The sequence below is a fragment of the Neofelis nebulosa genome, chromosome 14 (genome assembly GCF_028018385.1).
Source record: "Neofelis nebulosa isolate mNeoNeb1 chromosome 14, mNeoNeb1.pri, whole genome shotgun sequence".
In the NCBI taxonomy this organism is placed as follows: Eukaryota; Metazoa; Chordata; class Mammalia; order Carnivora; family Felidae; genus Neofelis; species Neofelis nebulosa.
In genome coordinates, this window is record NC_080795.1 from 76,527,044 (window position 1) to 76,547,389 (window position 20,346).

The following is a 20,346-nucleotide window of genomic DNA, read 5'->3' on the forward strand; positions in this document are numbered from 1 at the left end:
GGGTCATACTGTATGCAAGTGCTGGTCTGTGATTTGAACCTGTGTTTTTACTAGTTTCCTATCACTTCAGATCTCACTAAATTAAGCTCTACTTTCCATATCATCATTAATTTATAATCTCTTATTGCACGTGTCAAGAAGCTAGACATGGCGATTGTCTGGAGGCTGTAGGTTAATATGCTGCTCTGGGAGTGCCATAAGCAGAAGCAGGTGACACATAACTCGATTAAGCGTTCACTTAGGGCTATTTTTGAATTTTCCTCTAAGCAACTTAATTTTATATTCATTTTATGCTATGTTTTGGCTTCATTTGTTCCCAAACTTGAGATCATGGAATTCCAGGGGCTTGGCTGGTTGTAGCATTTGTATGTAATACCTGTGATACGGTTTCTTTGTCGGAGGCGTAATTAACAGTATGATTTGTACATCTACTGCCTTCTGGTATTCACAACACAATTTGTAAACTTAATTAGTTCTTGGAATAGCAAATGTTTTGAAGATGATAAACACTTTCCCTCTGAATAATGTGTTGAATGGTTATATATTCATAGAAATTTACTCGGTGTTAACTCGAATCAGAATGCTGATAGGTATGTTTCTCAAGGTAAACATCACCTGCGGTTGCATATTCCCAGATTATATTTTGCTCCTCTGCTTTGCACAGGGGAAATCAGACATTTAGCTCAGATAATTCAGCCTCCAGGATATTCATTATGGTTCCACTGTATAGAGAACATCTCCGCGAATGCCGCTACGTACATGCTGTTTCTCCAAACAGAGGTGATCATTGTCGTGAGGACTGGGGGTGCAGGGGGGAGCGGGCAGGCACACCACAGCCGGGCTCAGCACCTCTGCTCTCCGCTGGCCAGGACCTCTTAGGGGCCAAGGCAGTAAGCCAGACTGTGCTCTCAGTGGGTAAAGGAGATGCTGTTCAAGTGTGCTGTCTGCCCAGGAAGGCTGTGTGGCCTTTTCTTCAGGGCCTTATTACCTACCATTAATAAATCACTGGTCTAACATTTAATTATCTGAGTTTCCAAGCAACATGGAACTTGAAGAATCCAATCAGAAGAGGCTCAGTGCCATTAGATTAGTGACCCCCAACCCCAGGTGTTGGGGACAGCTCACACAGACCTGGGTTCTCCCCATTTTTATACATGAAGAAGTGAGGGCTCATTGATGCTAAGGGACTTGACTTGCTAGAGATCCTCTAGGATCCTTGCTAGAGATCCTTGCTAGGCCTCAGGCCCTCTGACTCCTTTCCTCTGCCACTTCTCTGCCCTGTTTGGGCTCAATCGGGACCCTTAAGGGCCCGCCTGCAGGCCCAGCTTGGGATCTGGCACTTGGTACTTACACTCCCAGCCTGTTGATTCCCAGGTGCTTTCCACTGTACTTCCAGGAATTTACCAGGATGGTGAACCAGTCAGGGAGACAGAGATCACACCAGGTATTTTCATAGAGAGGATTTACCATAAAGAATTGGTTGGACAGGTGCCGGGTGGCTGGAAAAGCAAGTGTAGATACAGACAGGACACAGATGGGGTCACACAAGCACTGCCACAGGCCTTCCCCCTCAGGGCCCGGGAAGCAAAGGACAAAACTTGGGGGAAGCTCCAAGGCCCAGTCAGTGTGGTTGCTCATGAAGCTTGAGGAGGGAGCTCCAGGGCCGGGGCTCTGAGCAGAGGGCCCTGGCCTGCTGAGGAGGTGCGGTGAGGGCGGTTCTGGGAAGGTGGTGGGGGGGGGGGGGGTCACTGTCACTGGTGGAATCTGGAAACCACGTGCGGCATGCTGCCAGGAACTGGAAGCAGAATGGGAAGAGTCAGGCCCCATCAGTCTCCCTCCTCTGGCGGCCTCCAGTGCCCACGGAGAGACCGTAGCTTAGGAAGTGGCATAGACGGTTTGTTTATAGAAGTGAGAGATAGATGGGTCCTGTTCGTTTTGGTTAATTCACGCCTTGGGGATTCTTAGAAGTTCATCAAGTCTAACTATGCTGTCCATGGAGAACACCGTCATTCTCTGTCATTCGCTCAATAAGTATATTTTGGATGAATGGTATATTTATGGTGCATAACCAGGTACCAGGAGTATGATGATGAATAATAGAGTTTCGTGTGTGCAGGAGCTAGTCAGGGAGACAGATGATAAGGACGTGTGTAAATCCCAGGGTCGGGAAGAACGTCTGAGTTCATCTTGCCATCGGATGGTTGACTCCTGTCTGTGAACATTCCGGTCACGTGGGCCTAGCGTGTGCCGGACAGGGCTCTGTGAGGGAACTCAAAATCTCCTTAAGATCGCTAAGTTCCATCTTGGAAGCATGCTGTTACAAGAATCTTCATCTCTAGAATCGGACTGGTAGCTCCTTTCTCTCTAATTTCTACCTTTTAGTCATAATGGTGCTGCTGGCCTTTTTACTGACCAAATCTAATCCCTCTTATGAATGACATAGAGAAATATTTGTATATGTATTATTATTCTCTCCGGAATCGTTTCTCCTTTGGGATAAGTGTTTTCAGTTACTTCAGCTGGTTTTCCTAGACAGTGCTTTTCAACTTTTTCCCATGATTTCCTCCCGTACAGAGTCTTCTTAGACTTTTTCCCTAATGGTTCCTCCTCCCTATCCTAGGAAATAGTGGTACGTCAGTCACACTGCATTATCTGTTTATGTATTGTGGCCCATAGTTGCCGTATAGACTGGTGGATTCTCGAAACTGGTCGAAGAGAACACTTCTCTGGACTCGTAGCTATGCTGTTGGCCTTTGTGTTCTCATCTTGGTTTGTTGCTCGTTCGTCGAATAGAGCAACCAATTATCCCGCCTCCTGTGTTGAGGAAAAGAGGAAAGAAGACAGTCAGACATCAACCTAAGATACTTATTGCCAGACTTTTCGTCCAAGTAAAGCCCTGTCCGTATCCTGGGGTTCTGCCTCATTTGCCCAGACGGGCCACGTGGGGTGGTTCTGTCAAGTAACAAGTAATCTGTATACTCAGCCTTAAAGTAAATCAGCCAGTTGTCAGGAGATTTGACAGGTAGAACCCACTAGCCTGCATAATTGCTTAACTATATTCTTTATGGTTGAAGGTCAGAGTGAAAACAGACAAATACTATTGACTGGCTGTAGTGTAGTTGGTTTTTGTAAGGTCCCTAGATGATTTTAATGCACATTTTGGTTTAGAATGTGAGGGTCTGTTCCCAGCTTGACAAATGCTTGTAAGAAAACTCCTAGTGAGAACGTCTACTGTGAAGAGATGGCCTCCGACTCATAAGGAGAAGCCACGTACACAGGGTAAGAGGGTCACTCTCCCAGCTTTAAGTTGGCGTGGGAACGTTGTCCTCGTTTTCAGTCACTGTGTGTATCTGTGTTGGCTTTTCCTGTCCTCAGAAGCTGTGGCTGTTAAAGTGTTTACAAATTGATTTTTTATCAATGTCCCTCCTTCCTGGGATGATTAAATCTGAGTGACAACATTTTAATCTCTGTTATAATTGTATTTTGTTTAAAAAAAATTGCACTCTTCAAAAAGCGTTTTATGCCTGTTTGGCACTTTTCGGGTAGCTTAGAAGAACATTGAGTTATGAGGGAAGTATGGTATTTTTAGGCATCTTGTATGTTTTGTATTATATTAAGCTGTGGGGTTTTGTTTTGGTTTTGTGTTTGTTTATTGTAGCCATGCTCATTATTGTAGCAGATCCCTTGTAGTTTTGTTGAAATGCCTTTTACATCAGAGCAGATGTGTTCTTTGGGATCTAGTTGCCACCCTTGATCGTGCTGTTTATTTTTAGTGTTCTTTTTATAAAAGTGACCCTGTATCAGCATATGAAAAATATGATTTAAAGCCTTAAGGATTATTTTCCCCCACTACTCTGATCTTTTTGCTGCACCAATAGGGACTGAGAATGATTATGAGACTGACCTAAAAATGTTATCTACAGCCATTGCATGATTATATCCTACTTTGAATTTATTTCATGTAGTCTGTCATAGCCCTAGCGTCTGTATTTTGTGTATCTAACCAATAGAAAATATTCATTGGTAATCTTATTAGATATGAAGGTAATAGAGAGCAAAATGCTTGCGTTATATGGTTGTTATAGGATATCATTAGTGCAGTCATATTTCTATCTCCAAGTGTGGTAATGCCAGCAGGATAAATGAGAAAGACACTGAATCTTCACACAAAGGAAATGGGTTTTATAATGAGTACAGTCGGAACAGAACTAATCTCTTTCTTGGATCATTACTTCACCTAATCATAAAACCTTTTTTAATTCAAATCCTTGCAGGGTTCTAATTGGTGACCTCTGGAGCCTGATAATTGTTTAAGATGGCTGGTCTTTTGCAGTATACTTAATGATGTTTGCAATTAAAAGCGAGAAATGTGGTGTAACCCTCAGGCAGGTATAACTAAAAAGTAGATATTCCTTTTTTCAACCTTTGGTAGTTATTCCCATCCCTCCTTTCAGTAGTTACCATCTTAAACCGTGAATTAACTTCACGCAGCGTTTTCTTCCTTTAGTCTGTGGGTTTATCGGATCTTGATTTGACGAGTGCGTTGGGTTGTACGGAGGGTGGCACTGAAGCATTTGGAATGGCCACGGGGTCGGTGTGTCTGGGAAGGTGGGAGCTCCTCGCCGCTTTCTCTCGGCACCTTCCGGGCCCATCTACCCGCCTGCCTTATTTGGATGATTTAAGTGGAAGCTGAACCATTCCTTGCAGCCAGAGCCAATAAATACTTACTTCTGAACTCTCCTTACTACCAGATACGAAAACGGGTCAGTAGAAGAGACCTTTGCCAATATCAATCACCATCAGAACCGACGAGACCCTGGGCGAAGCTGAGCCCCGGCCTTCGTGGTCCCCACCCCTCCGCATGACAGCCCCCTGAGAATTAGTTTGCACTGTTGTACATTTGTTACGTCTTTAACTTTCTCTGTCGCTTCCGTTACATTTCTTAATGAATAGTGGATATTCAATAAATGCAGTCGACCTACTCTTCCTGTAGAATTCTGTCGAGTTGGTGGAGGTGGAGGTGGAAGTTATGTGCTCACCTGTGGGCTTGGGAGATTCTGTTCGGTTTGGAAGCCAAAGTTGTGCGGTGACTTGAGAAGAAACAAAACCTTCGAGAGCCCGTAATCCTGAAGTCTGGTGTCGGCTCTGCCACTTACTAGGTACAACAGAAAAGGGGATACTGATTTCTGCCGCATCACTCTGAGGAGTCATGAGGACAAGACGTGTAAAGCCTCCAGCGTAGCGTCTAAGAGAAGTAGCTCTCCAACTTAGTAGACACCTCCTACCCGTTTTAGGGAACGTCTCGTCTCCAGTTTTCATTCTGTGGTCTTTATTGTTTTAAAATTGTGGAGCAAAAAAACCTTTGACAGTTAGAAGTTTATTTTGAAAATTGTTAGAATTTAGTACCAGAATCCAGTTAACCTACTTACTTCTGGAGGGCTTTGAGCCTTTCCCCTCGAGGCATTGAATGATCATTTCTTTTCCTTAAAAAAAAAAAAATTGACAAAATTTTTGTAATAATTCTGAGTAGTGCACAGAATTTTTTAGTTATGTGGGTTTGATTCTTTAGAATCCTATAGCCTTCATAAATTCTTTTCGAAATCCCTCTGTAATGAGATACGTGTTAATAAATCATCACAAATTAAACACCGTTATGAAGTGAGTGGGACTGGCCTCTGTTCTGTGTGTTACAGTTTTTAAAGCAGCGTGATAAACACTATTTCTTTTGATACTTCAGTAGCTTGGTGAGTTTCTGCAAAAATGAAATAATCCAAAACATTTTTTTTTGTCACTCCAAATCAAGATCCCCGTGTTACAGTAGTACCAAGAAGCTGGAGGGAGCATAGCTTTAGGAATAGAGAACCACTGTTGGGGTCCTGGATCTGGGCTGACTGTGGGGCCTCAGTTGAGTCCCTGGATGTCTCCAAGCAGCTCCCTTTCTGTACAGTGAAGAGGAGAGCTACTTTGCTGCAGTGTTACAAGGATTAATTAAATATCTGGAGGACAGTAACTACATTCCCGCTGCCGATATTATCGTTACATTTTTGTTAAATTATCCATGATGGGTGGAATTAATGCCTTCCCTCCTCCCTCTTTATCAACCTTTCCTCCTTCCTGGAGGAATTTGACTTTACTTTCTTTGTGTGTGTGTTTTAATCCTATGTGTTGTGCGTATATTTAAGGAGTGTTGTGCGTATTTGCTCCGTCTTTATAAAAGTTTATGTACGTCCACGCTTTCTTAATATGTAGAGTATCAACTGTGTCCCACCTCCTGGATGGTATATGTATGTGTATTTCTGATGGGTCTATTCATCCTTATTAGGTAGTGATATGCATCTCTGCCCTGTTACGCCATTTATTTCTGTTTATGGAAGATTGTTTGCAAGATCGCGAGCTGTGTGAATCAGTCTAGCCTGGGCAGGTTTTAGTGTATTCAACTCTTGTTTGAATCTAATAGGTATTCAGTTAAGTTTGGATTGCTTAAATAAAATAATTCCTTAGTGAAAACATTTGTCACGGTGGAGGTTAAAAAATTTCTTTTCAGACCAGCAGCCACAGTTAACGTTTTAGTAATCTGTCAGATAGAATTTACAGTGGCTTTGAACACCATTTATATATCTTTTAAGATCAATTTAAATCCTCCAGCTGGGAGGTTGTATTATTTCGAAATAGATTTCTGAATGTTGAGCATGTAGTTACTCTTCCATGTGGGGGCTTCTCATTACTACAGATCCAGGCAGAGCCCTGTCCTCTGATCAGTTCATTCAGGGTCAAGGTGCTTGGAAGGGGGCATCTACTGAATGAACTTCTGTCCCCACTAGTACTTTATTGTGCAGTCTGACTGGTGCTATTGACCTATGACTTTTATGAACCTTTGAAATGAGTTTTTACCAAGTAGCTTTTAAACAACTAGTAAGATGGGGTTTGACATTAGAGAGACTTTGATGTTGATCCCTTTTTTTTTTTTTTTTTAATTTTTTTTTTTTCAACATTTTTTAAATTTATTTTTGGGACAGAGAGAGACAGAGCATGAACCGGGGAGGGGCAGAGAGAGAGGGAGACACAGAATCGGAAACAGGCTCCAGGCTCCGAGCCATCAGCCCAGAGCCTGACGCGGGGCTCGAACTCACGGACCGCGAGATCGTGACCTGGCTGAAGTCGGACGCTTAACCGACTGCGCCACCCAGGCGCCCCGATGTTGATCCTTAACTACTTATTAACTAACTTTTGTCAAGCTTGTTAAGCATTTGTTTATTTATTTATTTATTTGTTTTAATGTTTACTTATTTTTGAGAGAGACAGAGACAGAATGAGAGTGGGTTGGGCCAGAGAGAGAGGGAGACACAGAATCCGAAGCAGGCTCCAGGCTCTGAGCTGTCAGCACAGAGCCTGACTCGGGGCTTGAACTCACGAGCTATGAGATCATGACCCAAGCCGAAGCCGGATGCTCAACCGATTGAGCCACCCAGGCGCCCTAAGCTTGTTAAGCATTTGAATATTCAGGGTCTTCTTCTGTAAAACGGACGTGATAGACCATAGATATGGCAGACTAGAGAGAGACTGTAAGTCACACACAGTGCCCTGTACTTGCTGAATCATTGTCACCAAAGTAATGATAATAATTAATTAGTACTGGTATAAGTGACCTCTAAAACAGCTTTCATTACTTTTCCAGTATTTTCTTGCATAGTGTCACGTGTGGTGAGCTCACGTGGAAAGCATTGCATGTAGAGGAGGTGCCAGCTGGAGCACTGCCTTTCGCCTTACCAGGTCTCTTTCCACCCTCTCCGCCCTGCCCTGTGCCCAGGAGGCTGATACCACGGACGGATGATGGGAGGGTTGTCTGAGCAGCCACACCCACCCCCAGGCCAGTGCCTGCCCAGAAGGTTTCCAGCAGCAGATTGTCAGGAGGGAGAGGTGAGGTCAGAGTGCTTGTCGCCTTTGGCTTCCTCCCTGTTAGGTTACCACCTGCTTCCCTCTGTGACCCATCAGGCTGTCCTCACCCTCTAGTCTCTCTCTCTCCGCCTCTCTTTGCCCCTTCGCGCTTCATGTCTTAGGGCAATGACAGCTCCCTTCCTAACTAACCCCAGAATACTATGCCATTCTTTGTTGCTATTATTTTAGGTTCTCTGTACCTGTATGTATAGGCCTTTAGTTAAACCCTCTTCAGATTACTTCGTTTGAATGCCGGATGTTTCCCTTGGCAATCCTGTTTCTTGGATCATTCACCCAGGAAAAGAACAGAGGCTCTAGGAATAGGCACAGTTGCAGAGTCTCAGGGTTTCTAGCTGACAGTTTCTGACACTAGAAGAAATTCCGCACGGGCTCAGCATAGGGACGGATGGACTCATTAACACAGTCTTTCATTGACCTGTTTTGTAGAGAATGCATTTTTTCCTTGGTAGAAGCACGGAGTACTACAGGCTTGATCGGGTTGTTAGCTAGACAAAATGTTTTAATGACCTGTTGGTGGAACATATTGAGAAAGGGTCCCACATTCAGAATCCTGGGTTTGAGTCTCAGTAATGTTGCTTGCAAACTCGGTGACTTTCAGAAACATATTTTCAAAGTTGTCTCATGTGAAATGTGAATAACGCTCACCAATTCTGGAATAGTGTCAGGATCACGTGAGATAAAGCAGTGAAAAGACTAAGTGAAAGTCAGGCTGTAAGCATGTATGTTTGTAATGATGCGCCCTTTTCAGCGTCTATTCTTACAGCGTGTACCTGGGGGCCTCGCCACATGGCCGGCACTATGAAAGGGACCAAAAGGGGGGGACTGACAGTCTACTGGAGAAGGCAGACGTTGAGCGGGAGGTTAGAGCCATGGTGAACGTCATGCCAGAGCGCCGTGTTTTCTTGGTGAACTAGAGTTGGAATTCAAGGACAGCCTTTCTAGGAAGTAGAGTCCAAGTAGAGACACCAGAGAGAAGACACTGCAGGGCAAACAGCATGTTTGCAGCGTGTTCCAGTCTTGGGAGAGCAAGTTCAGAAGCCTCCATATGGCAGGGTGGGCATGGTGCTTTAGGATCTGTGGCCAGAGGCGGGTGTCACGGGATGAAGAATACAGAAGGGGACAGGAGCATGGGTATGTCCCTGTGTGTTTTCTCTGATTGGGTATTCAGTAGACTTGACGCTTTCTCTAAATAGGAAGGCTTCGCCTTGCCTCTGATGGCTTTCTCAGCCCTCTTAGGTCCACATCAACTAAAAATAAACTGGTGCAGTCCCACATTTGTTCATCCCAACAGACTGTTTTATTATCTAGCTATGTTTTAGACTTTCTCTCTCTCTCTCCCTCTTTCCCTCTCCCCCACTCTCCCTCTCCCTCTCCCCCACTCTCCCTCTCCCTCTCCCTCTTTGCCTCTCCCTCTCTCCCTCTCCCTCCCTGTATCACATCCATTTCATTTGGTCCTGAGCTGCCAGATCACCTTTCCCTAAGGATGTCTCCCTTCACGCCACTCCCAGCTAACAACTTTGAGTAGCTGCCTGTTGTTGCCGAACTGTTAGGATCTCAGTTTTGACCTTAAGAGCCTGGCCTGCCTTTTCATGCTTTTCTCCTCACTTCTTCTCTGTGTTGGTCCAAGAGAATGACCCCTTTTCTCACCCTGCACCTGTTCAGTCTTTCTGCAGGAACCCAGGACGTGGGGTCAGGAAATTGAGTTCATGCCTAAGCTTGTTCCCTAATGGGCTCTGTGATTGCAGGATCTTGTCATCATTACTCGCCTGAAGTCTTCCATTTTGTACCGTTAGAAGAGAAAGGGGAAAGATAGGTTATTCTATCGTGGTAAACTCCCATCTATCAACTGTACAGTCTGACTAATTGAATGGGTGAATGTGAACTGGTGTTACACAGGATTACTTACCTTCACTGAGCAATTCATCATTTCTTTGTCTGACAAACTCCATTCCTTATCCTTTAGCACATATTTGTTAGCTTTTCGAGTGATCTTCCAAATTCCGCAGCTATTAGTCCCTTCTCTGCAGCACTGTGTACGTGCTATTAAATTTGTCTGTTCCCGTGCCACACATTCTCTATACTCTGTTCCTAGCACCTCCTACAATTTCCTCAGTGTGTCAGAACTCAGTCAGGAGTTTTTGGGTAGATACCAGTCTTCATTGCCCACCCAAGTGAACCTCATTGCTTCTAAAATATTACTAGATTCTCAAAATAAAATGTTTTACATGTAATTTTCAGAAATATATCTGTTGCTTCAAGTGAGATAAGCAGCCCGGGTAAATTCCCCATTAGTTTCAGTAAAATAATTCTTGAATCAAGAACCTAAAATGAATGGTCAAGAGAGAGTAAAACTCTGGATTACTAGCCAAGATGCAGAATACAAGCATGGCCATTTCTGTATACATTTTTGTTCTATTCTGTTAAAGTCTTTAAAATTTTTTAAATGTTTAAAAATTTAATTCTTTGTAAAATTGAATTGGTGAAAAATTCATTTTTCAAAAATTTTAAATAACATAAAAGATACAGTGAAAAGCATCCTGTTCCCTATTTACTGTCCAGCGCATTCTCTCATGTCCGCTAAGTTACCACTGTTGCTAGTTTCTTATGTATAAGTAGGGAGACATTTTCTGTGAATATGAACATATATTCTTAGACTGTTTGATCCCGTGTGTGTGTGTGTGTGAGTGTGTGAGTGTGAGTGCACACACGTGTGTGCGCAACCACACTGAACAGTGTATCTGGTGGAGATCTGTTTCTGTTCTTGCTCTTGTAAAGTAGCTGTACGCTGTTTCAGACTGTGGGTATATCCTAGCTTCTGAAACCAGGCTTCTCCCATTGATACACAGTTAGATGATCATCAGTGCTTTGCTGTTAGAGACGATGCCAAAATGGATAGCTTCGCACATAACATTTTACACTTATCTAAGTATATCTGTAGGGTGAATTCACAGAAATGGAGTTGCTCAGAAGAAGGAAAGTATCAATTCAGATGTGCTTGATTCTATGAGAGAATTTAAGCATTTTTTAATGAAAATTTACAGTGCTCAACATTTTTAATGTCTTAAATAAATATTGAAAATGTAACTTATGTAAATCCAAAGATTATTTGGCTGTTTTTTAGAGGATTAGTAGATTTTACTGTATTTGGTGGGTTAAAATAGAAAGATAAGTGGCCATTGCTTAGGAAGCTCTGTATTAGCCCAAGGCAAAAACACACACAAAAAAGAAATGAACAAATAAAAAAGACATTCTAACTGACACTAGATTTCTGGGCTGACAGAAATTTGATGTCAAGCATTTGAAAAGATAACATTTTAATCCCCGACATCATCGAAAACCTAATCACACATTTGCTTATTGTTTCTGAGCTGGGAGATGGCATTGGTACATCGAACTGTGTGGTAACAAATGTAATCTGGGGATTAGTGAAAGTCAAGTCCCCCATGCATTCGACCTCAGAAACCTGATTAGATTTTCTCTATGGTTGGTCTTCACTGGCTACAATTAACTAAAAGGTTATGTCCACCTTGGTGGTGTCAGCTATGTTCTCTTCCCTTCCCTAGAGAAGATCAGTGAGGTGGTCACTTGGGTTTTGGAAAATAAAACTCCCAGTTAGGGACAGGCATAAATACCAGAAAGATGTTCCATGATTTCATAGATCACGTACAATACCCCTGCCTTTTTTTTTTTTTTTTTTGCATTGTTTATTAAATGTAATTTCATGATTTTTCATGAAAACATCAAACTACTTATTATAATCCTCAATCAACTGGAAAACTGAGACTTGTTGATTGAATGAATAGTGCCTAGAAAACACACACACACACACACACACACACACACAAACGCGTGCGCGTGCAATTTGAATTTGGTAGCTGGAGGGCTTTGGACAAGTATAGTGGCCATGATTTAAGTGAGGTGTGTTTGACCCCAGGCACGGGATTTGGCTGCTTCTATTGCTGTGTGGTGTTTTAGTTCCACTACCTGGAGACCAGCATGCATGTGGTGTGGCATCAGGCTTCAACAATTTTCAGATAAGTCTTAAACAGTGAAATATTATATATTAACATAATTCAAAGCTTACTTAAGGTAGCAAGATATTTTAGCAACATAAGATTTTCAGAGTTGACTGTCTAGAGAAGGAAATTACGTAGCATGTATTTTTTAAATTTTTATTTGCCTTTTCAAAGTCATAGGTGTATCTCAAATAATTTTTTTCTAATTTTTTAACCTTTATGATTTTACGTGGTAGTTAAATTGTTTCATATCATTGATGCAAGGAATAACATTTGAATGTTGATTATGGAATTATATATTATGCTTATAAGTTTTCACAAATCATAAAAATACAGTGTTATTTGAAAATAGGTAATTACGGGGCACCTGGGTGGCTCAGCCGGTTAAACGTCTGACTTCAGCTCAGGTCATGATCTTAGGGTTCGTTGAGTTTGAGCCCTGTGTCCGGCTCTGTGCTGACAGTGCGGAGTCTGCTTAAGATTCTGTTTCCCCATCTCTCCCTGCCCCTCCCTCACTCATGCTCTGTCTCCCTCTCCCTCTTTCTCTCCCTCTCAAAGATAAATATTTAAAAAAACAGGTAATTACACTTATATTAATGAACATTTATGTTCATTAAATGTTCTTTGTTTTCTTTCTACAAAGTTTCAGTATATCTAATTTTGTTGAATCTTTTATGCTAAAGGCATTTCCAATTATACCATAAATGCATAAGTAAAAATGTGGAATGAATTTTCTTCTAATTAAAGCTGAAGTCGTGAATTGTTATACTCGATGGAGCAGATAAAGTGTGACTTATTGTTCTTTACTGAGGAAAACAAAACTAGGTTAGCTTATTTCCACCAGTAGTTCTAGTTTCCAAACCCCATGTGTGTGTGCATATGTGTGCGCGTGTGTGTGCATATGGGCATATGCATATGTGTTTATTTGTGGAAAACTTCTGGAAGAGTATATAAAATTGTTATAATCATTACTTCTGGAGTATTGGTATAGGAGAAACCTTTTCTTTTAAGTTTATATCCTGTTGCACCGTTTTAAATTTTTACCATGTATATATTGTACTTTTAGAGAAGAAAGTCAAAAGTACTCTTAAAAGGTTTTCTCAACAGCAGTTAACAAGGATTATCTAAGTACATCTTCGTCTATTTTCATGCACATTGTTCCCATACAGATTCTGTTTTGAGTCAGTTTCCAGTATCAAAACCTAGGATAACACAAGAAAGCAGACAAAATAATCCATTAGTTTATTTGGAGGCTTCGTATTAATCTTGATTCTTGGACGCCTTGGTCAGAAGCTGCAGAGCTGATGTCTTTTCCTTTCTCTCAGTCGTTCTTTTTGTCTTCAGGACTTTTCCTGCTTGCCCCCATCTTCCTCCCCACCACCTTATTAATCCCTGTCATATGGGGTTTCCTGACACCAGTCAATTCTCCAGCACCAGCTGCGTGTCCAGCAATTCGATCCAATTCAGTGCTGACACCGACTCCTGGAGGTAGGGCAGACCCCACAGAGTGAGGCCCACATCCCACAAGGCCACCCCACTTCAGAGGTCAGCTGCAGGTGGGGTGCCCGGGCCACCCACACTGCCGTCTGACGAGCCGCAAGTTTGGGGGTTCCATGACCTGTCTTCAGGTCGGGTAATTCGCTAGAGTGACTCACAGGATTCTCAAGAAAGCATTTTACTCACCGTTATGGTTTGTTCTAAAGGCTACAAGTCGGGAACAGCCAAACAGAAGGAGGGGATCCAGGGCAAGGTGTTGGGGGAAGCGCTTGGAGCTCCCATGCCCTCTGTAGGCACACCACCCTCCCAGCACGTGGTTGTGTTCACCAGCCCGGAAGCTCCCCAGATTCTGTTGTTGAGGGGGTTTTACAGTTTTCGTGATGCGGACACAGTTGATTAAATCATTGGTCATTGGTGATTGAACTCCATTTCTAGCTCCTCTTCTGTCCCCACAGGTGGGAGTGCTGAACGTGCCAGCTTGGCCCTTGCTTGTTTTTCCTCATGGTTGGCTTTTCTGGCAAGCAGCCCCCTTTTCCTCCAAGAGTCATCTCGTTAGCATAAAGGCAGGTATGGCTGAAAGGCGCTTGTTAGGAATGATAAAATGCACTCCTATCACTCAGGAAATTTGTAGGGTTTTAGGAGGTCTGTGCCAGGAACTTGGGACAAAGGCCAGATATATGTTTTTCATTGCGTCCCACATATACACTGACTTTCTACAGTGCATTGTTAAGGAACAATTTATTCTGACACTTGTTAAAATGGTGAGGAGGACCTTATTCAGAACTGTCGTGATAGGTGTCAAGACTGTCACTGTGGAGGCGAGAGATCAGGTCTAGCTCTGAATACAAGTAAGACAGCTGGGGGGTTAGTGCTAATGAACGGAATGAAGGGGTAGGTGGATGGACAATTACCGCGAGGAGGCGTCCCTGCCACCCGGCTCCTCAGTGGTGACGGCAGCCTCCAGATGTAAGCAGATCCTCCTTTTCTCCTGAGGTGCCATGAAAATCTTATTTTCTGTCTCAAATGACAGAAAACGTGGTGGGCGAGCCTGCAGTGGCACACTGTCTTTCTAGTTAGACAAACCTGGAGAGAAATCCTACCTTTATCATTTATTATTAGCAAAGTAACCTTTCTGAGCTTCCTGTTTGCCTGAGGATTGAATTATGTCTTGACTGTGGCCTGTTTTAAATACTGGTATCCCTAGCCCCGCAAGCAAAACGAACGAAGGTGTGCGCCCTTTGTACAACCAACGCCGTCTTTGGACCTTCTCCGTGCTGGGTAGGTTGTGCCCGGCCTGTGGAGGGAACAGTGCGTGTACACACTCAGCCAGTGCTTGTTCAAGCACCTGTTGGTGTTCTTCTTAAGCAGCCAAACGCTACAGGCAGCAATGAGGGGAAACCGCATACTGATATTTTCCAAGATCTGGAAGGTACGCAGAGTGTGTGTTTTGTGGTAGACATTCGTTGAAGGAAGAAACAGACTTTTATGTAAAATTTATGTTCCAGTGGGAGAATGTCTTGGTCCACTTGGGATGTATAGCAGAATACCGTAGGCTGGGGAGCGTGGACACAGCACAAGTTTCTTTCTCACAGTTCTAGAAGCTGGAAGTCCAAGATCAACGTGCCTGCAGATTCAGTGTCATGTGAAGTCTCACTTCCTGATTCATAGATGGCAGTTTTCTCGCTGTGTCCTCATGTGGCGGTGGGGGTGAAAGAGGTGTGGGGACTCTTTTTCGCAAGGCACTAATCCTTTTCATGAGGGCGCCACCCCCCTGATTTGATCACTTCCCTAGAGCCCCATCTCCTAAGACCATCACATCCGGGGTGAGGATTGCAACATATGAATGGGGGGCACAAACATCGTTCTGTAACGGAGATACAGTATGGAGGAACCACATTTTCTTGTCATCTAGGAGTTACAGTAGAGTTGTACGTAAAGTGTTTTGTGAGTATCGAGGTGGGAGTGACTGGTTCTTCCCCTCCTGCCCCATTGGTGAAAGGGATAGTCACACATAAAAAATAGTGTTTGATGTGGCTGAATCTTGAAGGAGATGTATGAAATTGAAATAATAACATTATAGGTAGAGAAAGGAACGTTAGGGAAGACCTGAGTGTACAGTTGATCCGTGTCACTTATGAGGAGGGTAGATTTGGTTGGGGACGTCAACTGACAGAAGCTGTCTAGGGCTTTTAATGCCATCTGAAAGAATCAGTTCCTGCTGGTGTGAGCCTTGGAGAGCCAGGAGGAGCTGATAAATAGGGAGTCATATCCTTGTAACACTGAACGGAGAATACTCTCTGGCTTTTCTTAGCTATTTGAGCAGCCTCTGTCTAGGATTCCAGAAGGCCCCAAGAAATTTCGTTTTGTTTGTGTCTGTTTTATAACTGGTTCGTTTTGCTTCCTTCATTAGCATGGGCTGTTGAGATTGGACTTGTCAGAGCCATGGTTTATGCCTTTTTCCTGCTGTACTGGTGAGGAACGATTGGTAAAATGGGGAACGTGTCGTCACTTGAAAAACTCATATTGATCTGATGGTCCGTATTTCTGTCTTTGGTTTCATGCCGCAGTAGAGCTAGTGAGAACTCCCAACCTCTGGGGTTTAAGCCACATACTTCATGGTTATCTTTTTTCCTCCACAGAAATAGAAAAGTTTCAGAAAGGAGAAGGCAAGGACGAAGAAAAGTACATCGATGTGGTGATTAATAAGAACATGAAGCTGGGACAGAAAGTGTTAATTCCTGTAAAGCAGTTCCCTAAGGTAAGACAGTGAGGTCTGCAGGTGTGGTATGCCTAATCCCAAGGGAGCAGGTGTTTAATTTGTATCGTTTGATATTTTCTTGAGGTGTCTTCCCTTAGCATAGCCCTCCTTCACCTCACACCAGCACAGAGGTACTTGTAAAGTTAATGAGAAACTTATTTAGTGATCTTATCTTTTCTGATTGACTTTAGTGTGAGTTAAGGAGCCCTAAGGCGTGTTTCTGAGTCATACTAGTGATGTGACTTTGGATGACCTACAGAACTAATTTTTCGACTTTAGCTGCTTCATTTGTAAGAGGCTGGATTGTTAAGAATTAAATAAGATTATCCATAGTAAATGCTTAGCACAGGGTTTAAACACATAAATGTTCAAAATATTATCTACTCTACTCTGTTCTAGAAAAATATTCTATTTTTCGTGTATTGCAAATGTTGTGTTATTCAGCATGATTATGATAGGTGCTTTAAAGTCTCTCTTTGATTCTGAAATCTTGATCATTTTAGATTGGGCATGACTTGATAACGTTGATACTCTTTTCATCCTGTTTTTCTTTCTTTTGAGAGTTCATGTACTACATGATTTATGCCTACTGTTTGTATACATCAGTAGTTCATTTCTTTTGATTGCCGAATAGTAGTCCCGTTACTTGAATATGCCACAGTTTACTTATTCGTTGCAAATGAATTATAGATTAAATTGCTGTGAACATTTTCATACAGGTTTTCATACATTTTGTGACGATATGTTTTTATTTCAAGGAAGTACTTAAGATTTAAATTACTATGCACTTAATTTTACAAGAAATTGCCATACTTTTTCCCAAAGTGATTGTACCTTGTTACATTTCCAGGAACAGTGCCAGCCAGGTGTGGCGGCTCTGTGTCGTCATCAGTGTCTGATGTTCTCAATCTGTTGAATTTTAACCGTCCTCATTGTATATTGGTATTTTCTTGTGGTGTTAATATGCATTTCCCTGATGATTAATGATGATGTGTGCATTTCACGTACCTACTGGCCATTCACGTATCTTTTTGTTTTCTTCATGTTTATTTATTTTGAGAGAGAGAACGTGTGAGCAGGGGAGGGGCAGAGAGAGAGGGAGAGAGAGAATCCCAAGCAGGCTCCCTCCCCGCTGTCAGTGCAGACAGAGCCTGTGTGGGGCCTGATCCCACGAACCGTAAGATCATGACCTGAGCTGAGATCAAGAGTGGGACACTTAATTGACTGAGCCACCCTGGCACCCCCATGCATCTTCTATTTTGAAGTGTCTTTTTGAGTCCTTTGTTTGTAAATGGGATGCATGTGTTCTCATCATTGAGTTGTAGGAGCTTTCTTATATGTCCTGGATATAAGCCTTTTGTTAGACATGTTTTGTGAGTATTTGGCTCAGTCTGTGGTTTTCCTGTTATAGTCTTCCTAGTGTCTCGTGAGCAGCAGAAGTTATTAATTTGATGATGCCTAGTATATCAGGTTTTTTCTTTTCTTTTATGATTATTACCTTCTGTGAACTAACAAATTGGCGACCTCAAAGGAATGTTAGCATTGTCTTGAAGCTATAAATCTCGTCTCCTGTGTTTCCTCTAAAAGCTTTACCATCATAGCTTTTAGTTTTAGGTCTGTGGTACATCGGAAATTATGTGTATGTTGTGATACTAAAAGGTCAGAAGTTCTCTCCATACGGATATCTGGTTTTCCAGTACCGTTGTTTGAGAGATGCTTTCCTCCCACTGACTGTGTTGGGACCTTTGATGAAAATCACAGAACTACGAAAGCGAGAGTCCTTTGTGTGCAATGTCTTTTTCACGTCGATCATCTGTTCATGGATCCTTACACCACTTCCATACTGTCTCCGTCACTGTAGCTTTTTGTAATAAGACGCCAAGTTAAGTGATGTGGCCTGTTCAACTTCGTCCTTCTTTTTTCAGGATAGGCCAGATATAGGTCCTTTGCAATTCCACATAAGGTTAAGAATTATTTCATTAATTTTCACAAAAGACTCTGTTGGGATAATGATTGCAGCTGCACGGTATCTGTGGATTAATTTATGGAGATATGACATGTTAGCAACATTGAATCTTCTCTTCCTTGAGATGGTATATCTTTCCATTTGTAGATTTTTAATTTCTATCAGCAGCATTTTGTACCTTTCAAGATAAAGGTCTTACTTGTTTTTTAATTTATTCTTAAATATTTTATGTTTTTTGATACTATTGTCAAATGAATATTTTAAAATTTTGTTTTCTAATTTTTAACCTTCTAGTATAAAACTTTGTAAGTTGACCTTGTATTCTGCTACCTTGCTGAATTCACTTGTTTTAGTGAGTTGTTCACAGATTCCTTAGGATATGCTGTGTGTGTAATCTTATCCCCTAAGGTTTACTTCTTTCCTTCCTTCCTTCCTTCCTTCCTTCCTTCCTTCCTTCCTTCCTTCCAGTTTTTATGCTTGTATTTATTTAGCTTGCATTATTGTATTGGCTAGTATATCTGTCTAATGCTTGAGTACAAGTAGTGTGATTAGACCTCCTTCCCTTTTTCCCAAAGTAGAAAGCATTAAGAGTGGTGACAGCCATGGGTTTTTGTAGATGCCTTTTGTTAGGTCGAGGGAGTCCCCTTCTAGCTAGTTTTGCTGAGAGATTTGATCCTGAGTAGGTGATGAATTCTGTTAAATGCCTTTTCTATGTCTATTGAAATGAACACAGAATGTTATTCCATTACACTGTTAATGTAGTGAATCTTATTGATTGATCGTCTAAATTAAACCACCTTTACATTTCTGAGTTAAACCCTACTTATTATTATCCCTTTTATATATTGTTGGATTCAAGTGCATCGTGTTCATGAGCAATACTGGCCTATATATATATTTTTTTCACATATAACATCTTTGTCAGATTTTGGTCTTAGTGTTATGCCAGATTCATAAAGTGAGAAGTACTCCTTTCTTTTTCTTTTTCTTTTTCTGTTTCTTTTTGTTCTTTTCCTTTCTTTTCATTTTTCTCCCTTCCCTCCCTTCCTCCCCTCCCTCCCCTCCCCTCCCCTCCCCTCCTCTCCCCTCCTCTCCTCTCCTCTCTTCTCCTCTCCTCTCCTCTCCTCTTCCTACTCCCAAAGAATATAAGTTTGGTGCTGTTTTGTCCTCAGTATTTGATAGAATTCAGCAGTGAAACCATATGGGCCTGAAGTTTGATGGTGAATTCAGGGTCCTTAAATTTTTTTTTTTTTAATGTTTATATATTTTTGAGAGAGAGACAGTGTGAGCAGGGGAGTGGCAGAGAGAGAGGGAGACACAGAATCTGAGGCAGGCTCCAGGCTCTGAGCTGTCAGCACAGAGCCCAATGCGGAGCTCAAACCCACAAACTGTTAGATCATGACCTGAGCTCAAGTCAGCCACCCAGGCACCCCATAATTCAGTTCATAGTTAATTATGGCACTAATGAGAATTTTTTAATCTTTTGTGATCTTTCTCTTCCTCCCCAAAGGGATTTGTCCATTTCATCATAATATTTTAACTGTAATTTTTTTAAATGCTTTTTTTATGACCCTTTCTCTCCCCACCTTTGGAGAGCAGTTACATACGTATTCAACCTTTTGATATTCTCAAAACGGTTCCTGTGGCGTTTTCCTCTTTTATTATAGTTTCCCCCATCCCATGCCCCACTCTTCAGATTGGATTTCTACTGCCTTATCTTAAACTCAGGGATTATCAAGTATTGTAATGATCTGTTTCAGAATTTATTATTTGATTCATATATAAATGTGTGTGTAAAAAAATTTCTGCTGGGATTTTCTGCTTTTTATTCGTTAGAGGTGTTAACGTTATTTTGTGTTATTGAGCACAGTTAACATAGGTGCTTTAAAGTCTCCAGTTCTAAAATCTTAGTCATCTTGGATTTGACCTGAATTGATAAGCTTTTCTCTTGATAATGAGTCATATTGTTACAACTTTTTGCATGTGAGTAACTTTGGATTGTATCCTGGGTGTTTTGAGTGTTATCTTGTCAAAACACTGGATTCTATTCTGTTTCTTGAGGAATGTTGGTAATTTTGGATCCAAGACCGCAGACTTGTTCGGTGGCATACAGATCTCAGTTCTGTTCTTTTCTTAGTTTGACTTTTGTGTTT

General features: G+C 42.0%; 1 protein-coding gene across 4 annotated transcripts in view; it reads left to right on the plus strand.

Moving 5' to 3' along the window:
• KHDRBS3 (KH RNA binding domain containing, signal transduction associated 3) overlaps positions 1 to 20,346 on the plus strand; it is a 188,142-nt gene that overhangs the window by 47,915 nt on the left and 119,881 nt on the right. For all 4 annotated transcript variants that reach the window (XR_009253552.1, XM_058699162.1, XM_058699163.1 and 1 more), the window contains exon 2: positions 16,109 to 16,227. Coding sequence is in view for 3 of the 4 variants with exons in the window: in XM_058699162.1 (XP_058555145.1) it covers positions 16,109 to 16,227 (119 nt within the window). In the remaining variant the exon portion in view is untranslated. The remainder of the gene's footprint in view (positions 1 to 16,108; positions 16,228 to 20,346) is intronic.